This window comes from Hibiscus syriacus, unplaced genomic scaffold, assembly GCF_006381635.1.
Source record: "Hibiscus syriacus cultivar Baekdansim isolate YM2019G1 unplaced genomic scaffold, ASM638163v2 tig00110387_pilon, whole genome shotgun sequence".
In the NCBI taxonomy this organism is placed as follows: Eukaryota; Viridiplantae; Streptophyta; class Magnoliopsida; order Malvales; family Malvaceae; genus Hibiscus; species Hibiscus syriacus.
Window position 1 is genome coordinate 7,532,442 of NW_024062717.1, and position 3,716 is coordinate 7,536,157.

A 3,716-nucleotide genomic window follows, 5' to 3' on the forward strand; every position below is an offset into this window, starting at 1 on the left:
ATAGAAAATCAAAGATTTTAGATTATGGTAAATTTTGTGTCTTTAAAAGTATTAACTTTACACAATCATGTTTTCCCTACCTTATCTGCATAGAAGTTGTATGGGAATACTCTATACTATAAAAAGTTTGTTACACTTTGTATCCCTAGTTAGAATCCATTTAACGAGGTTTATATTTCTTAATTATCCCTTCCAACATTCTTTCTGATTCTATTTGTAATTAAGCTTCACGATCCGGTAGAGCACGAAAGGATGCAGCTGCACGTGCTATGAAGGGTTGGCACTTACGTCATTTCCGTAACGGTGAAGTCAATGACTCGATAATTAAGGTGTGTATGAAAATCTAGTGAGCAATTATGTTCTTTTCTTTCCCATCCTATTCATCCATAAAGTGGGAAAAAAGCTAAAAGAAGAGCTGTGCTTCTAGTTATGTGCATTTTCATGTGTAATCTTTTGACGATATAGTATTATATTGCAATTTGCCCTTCTTTTGTAGGATAAGAATTCTATTTCTCAACAAAAGCGTGAAAAACAGCTTAAAAGCCTGGGTATGTCATTAAGTCCTTTAAACAGATTTTTCTTTCTAGCTGTTTTAATACTGATGAAGATCTATGATGCTGGATTCTTGCATATTAATGCAGGTTTTCTTAAACGTAAGAAACCATCATATTCGAACTATGCTGTTAAGACCCATGGGTTTTTTTTTTTGGTTTTTACTATGAGCTTTAACATTTTGTTTGACTTCATTCTTAATTGGCTAGTGTTAAGACAGCGGTGGTTGATATTGGATCCTCGGCAGATTGGGTTAAGATCAATGTGCAGAAAACTGTAAGTTTCTTTTCCCTTGATCTCCAGAAATGACATGATTCTGGTTTTTTGAAAATTTTGACTTGTTTTGATTTTGCAGAAAGATTTTTTTGAGGTATATGCTTTAGTTCCAGGCCTTCTTTGTGAGGAGGTCTGTGAACAAACTTGTAAAACTATGTATAGTTTTCATTTTCTTCTAGCACGCATGGTTCAAACCAATCCAAACAGAAGTGCCTTGCATTGAATGATCATCATCTAAAGATTGGCTTAAAATGCAGCTTTACTAGCATTTGGTTTTATGGAGCATGAGAATGTGATGGTGCAGCTTTGAGATGTATATTTCATGGCAGTAGCTAATACCGTTTCTCCTGTGATGAAATTAATGCTACATTTCTGCACTGTCTATGCAAGTTTCTTATGTGGTTATTTTGCAATTTTAGGTGCGTGTTCAATCTGATCCTGCAGGACGCCTTGTAATAAGCTGTGAACCTGAGCATCCGGATAATCCTTGGGGTGTCACACCGTTCAAAAAGGTGCAGTACTAACGTATTCTAAGAGAGCAGTATTCTTTGCTTTACTAATTAGAATAAACTTCCGTTGTGTCTATCTAGATTTCATTATCATGAATATATTTGTACGCCATGTTTTGTTCTCAAGTTGGTTTCACATCATTGATAATGAATCTTCTCTAAATAATAATTATATAAATGAGAAGACTTAAAAGTTAAGTGATGCCATTTATTTCATGATTCTGAAAATTGTGTTTGGTGTTGTTAGGTTGTCAGCTTACCGTCGAGGATTGATCCGCATCAAACATCAGCGGTCGTAACCTTTCATGGACAATAAAAGTAACTTCAAAATTTGAGCAAATAAAATTCTATCCTTTCATGTGTTATGTAATCAGTGTTATGTATTAAATGTTATGTTGTAAGCAGTTAGATGTTTAGGTGTAGAGGTGTATTATTCTTCTCATTAATAAAAGTCAGGCACTCTTTTCCTCCTTCCTTCATGTTATGATTGTAACATGTAGGATATGAAGGGGGTTTTAATGAGTCCTAATATTCTATAAAAAAACTCTGACCCAAGAAAAGTATCAGCTTAAAAAGAACAAAACGACGATCATATACAATCACAGTCCAGTTCAAGAAATTGTGAGGTAAATAAAAGCTGTGAAGATATAGAAGAGAACATACAAGACCAAAATGTATGCATTGTAAAAAAAAAAAAAAAAAGATGAATAGAGAACATCATCCAAGAAAGTTCAAACTTGTAGAAGTGTAGATAAAACACACGCAACTATGCAACCTAACAGCACGTCAAGAAGATGTAGAGCAAAACACATGCAACCTAAAACATATATCAGTAAGTACTCATTTAACCTCATAAAAAAGCTTCATAAATAATGAGATGGTGCATATGATTAGTATGAGTATTATATTGTTAATAAAGTTATATAATAGTGTGAACGTTTAACCGAAAATTAGGGCGAACCCTTTAATCTAAATAAATGCCTCACGGATTTAGGGTCGGGCATCATGCCTGAATTCGATGGTTCTGATCTGATTCGATTCAATCGGATTAGATTTTTTTTTTAAAAATTGAGGTTGGATAGGTTTTTAGAGGTTGTGTTCGGTTCGGATCGAATTCGGAATTAGGGTGAAAAATACCTAACTCGGCCCGAGAAAAACATAAAATTTTACCTTTATATATAGGAATAATTACAATAATGTCCTATATTTTTTTTCAATTAAATCTCTATTTTTATTGAATAAAAATAATATTTTTTAAATAAATATATTATTTTGGGCCGGGTCGGGTTTAGATTTTATCTCAAAAAGTCGAATTGGGTCGGTTTTGGGTGGAGGATGTATAATGTTCGAATCGGATCGGGTTGGGCAAAATTCCGATCCTATCCGACCCATGCCCATCCCTACACATATTATACAGTTTTGGTTAAAAAGAAGCTTACAAATTATGAATTAAAGATCAATTTATTTTTCTTTGGCTTAAATGCATCGTTAGGGGTGTTTAATGAGTTGAAAAGTTAAAACTCGACTTGATGAAAACTCGATTGAGATTGACTCGATTCAACTTGAGTTCGACTCAAGACCTTAACAAGTTGGTTCAAGTAAAGTCCAACTCAACTCAATAAGTTTGCGAGTAGCTCGTTAATGTTTTTATATGATTTTTTAATAGTTATCTTAAGAAATTTATTTTATTTAAAAAATATAATTTACTAATAGATAATAAAAAAAGATGATGAGTTATTAATCTATTAATTTTCTAATAAACAACAAAAAAAAACTAAATTAGTAATTAACATTTTATTACACTAAGAAGTCAAACCCTATTTATTATTTTAATATATTTATAGATTGTTACTTTGAATAGCTTGAAATTACTTCATACACTCTTTTGATAAATGTTTTGAAATATATGTTTATATTAAGTTATGATAATAGTAGATTTTACATATATTTAAGAAAATAACGTAAAAATTTCGGTGAGTTTAACGAACAACGATGCGAACAACTAGCTTAACGAGCAACGGGTCAAGCAACAAGTTTTTTAACGAGCACGAGTCTAGTAAAAATTTAACAATCTTAACGAGCAACGAATTGAGTCGAGCAATAAATTTTTTAACGAGCACGAGTCGAGCACTGCCCAACTCGCGAACGACTCGCTTAATAGGCACCCCAATGCATCATTGCCCTCTAAATTATGTCATTTGTATCAGGTTACTCCTTAAAGTGTCTTTCGAGACGTTTTATCTCCTGAAATTTAAATTGTTATTTCATTTGCTTGAACTGCTACCTCTGTTAAAAAAACACAAGGGTAAATTATATATTAGGCCCTCAACTATTTTAGCAGTTATATTTTGGTTATCTAACTATTTTTTCTTCAAAATC

The 3,716-nt window shown here is 32.4% G+C and overlaps 1 protein-coding gene and 1 long non-coding RNA gene across 2 annotated transcripts; both read left to right on the forward strand.

Moving 5' to 3' along the window:
* The first annotated feature begins 283 nt into the window (after positions 1 to 283).
* Positions 284 to 684, forward strand: LOC120122676. Its single transcript, XR_005516100.1, has 3 exons — positions 284 to 329; positions 497 to 548; positions 642 to 684. It is a non-coding gene; the product is annotated as an uncharacterized LOC120122676 (long non-coding RNA).
* Positions 685 to 692: 8 nt separating this feature from the next.
* On the forward strand, positions 693 to 1,675 carry LOC120122777 (AT-rich interactive domain-containing protein 5-like). Its single transcript, XM_039141871.1, has 5 exons — positions 693 to 709; positions 762 to 828; positions 908 to 958; positions 1,248 to 1,340; positions 1,585 to 1,675. The coding sequence occupies exons 1-5, from the start codon at positions 693 to 695 to the stop codon at positions 1,651 to 1,653; spliced, it is 297 nt and encodes a 98-aa protein (XP_038997802.1). The 3' UTR covers positions 1,654 to 1,675.
* The last annotated feature ends 2,041 nt before the right edge of the window (positions 1,676 to 3,716 follow it).

Excerpts from the sequence above, each read along its gene's own strand:
- LOC120122777 (XM_039141871.1), top strand. Across the intron at positions 829-907 it reads AGATCAATGTGCAGAAAACT|AAAGATTTTTTTGAGGTATA; the intron begins GTAAGTTTCTTT and ends TTGATTTTGCAG. Across the intron at positions 959-1,247 it reads CAGGCCTTCTTTGTGAGGAG|GTGCGTGTTCAATCTGATCC; the intron begins GTCTGTGAACAA and ends TTGCAATTTTAG.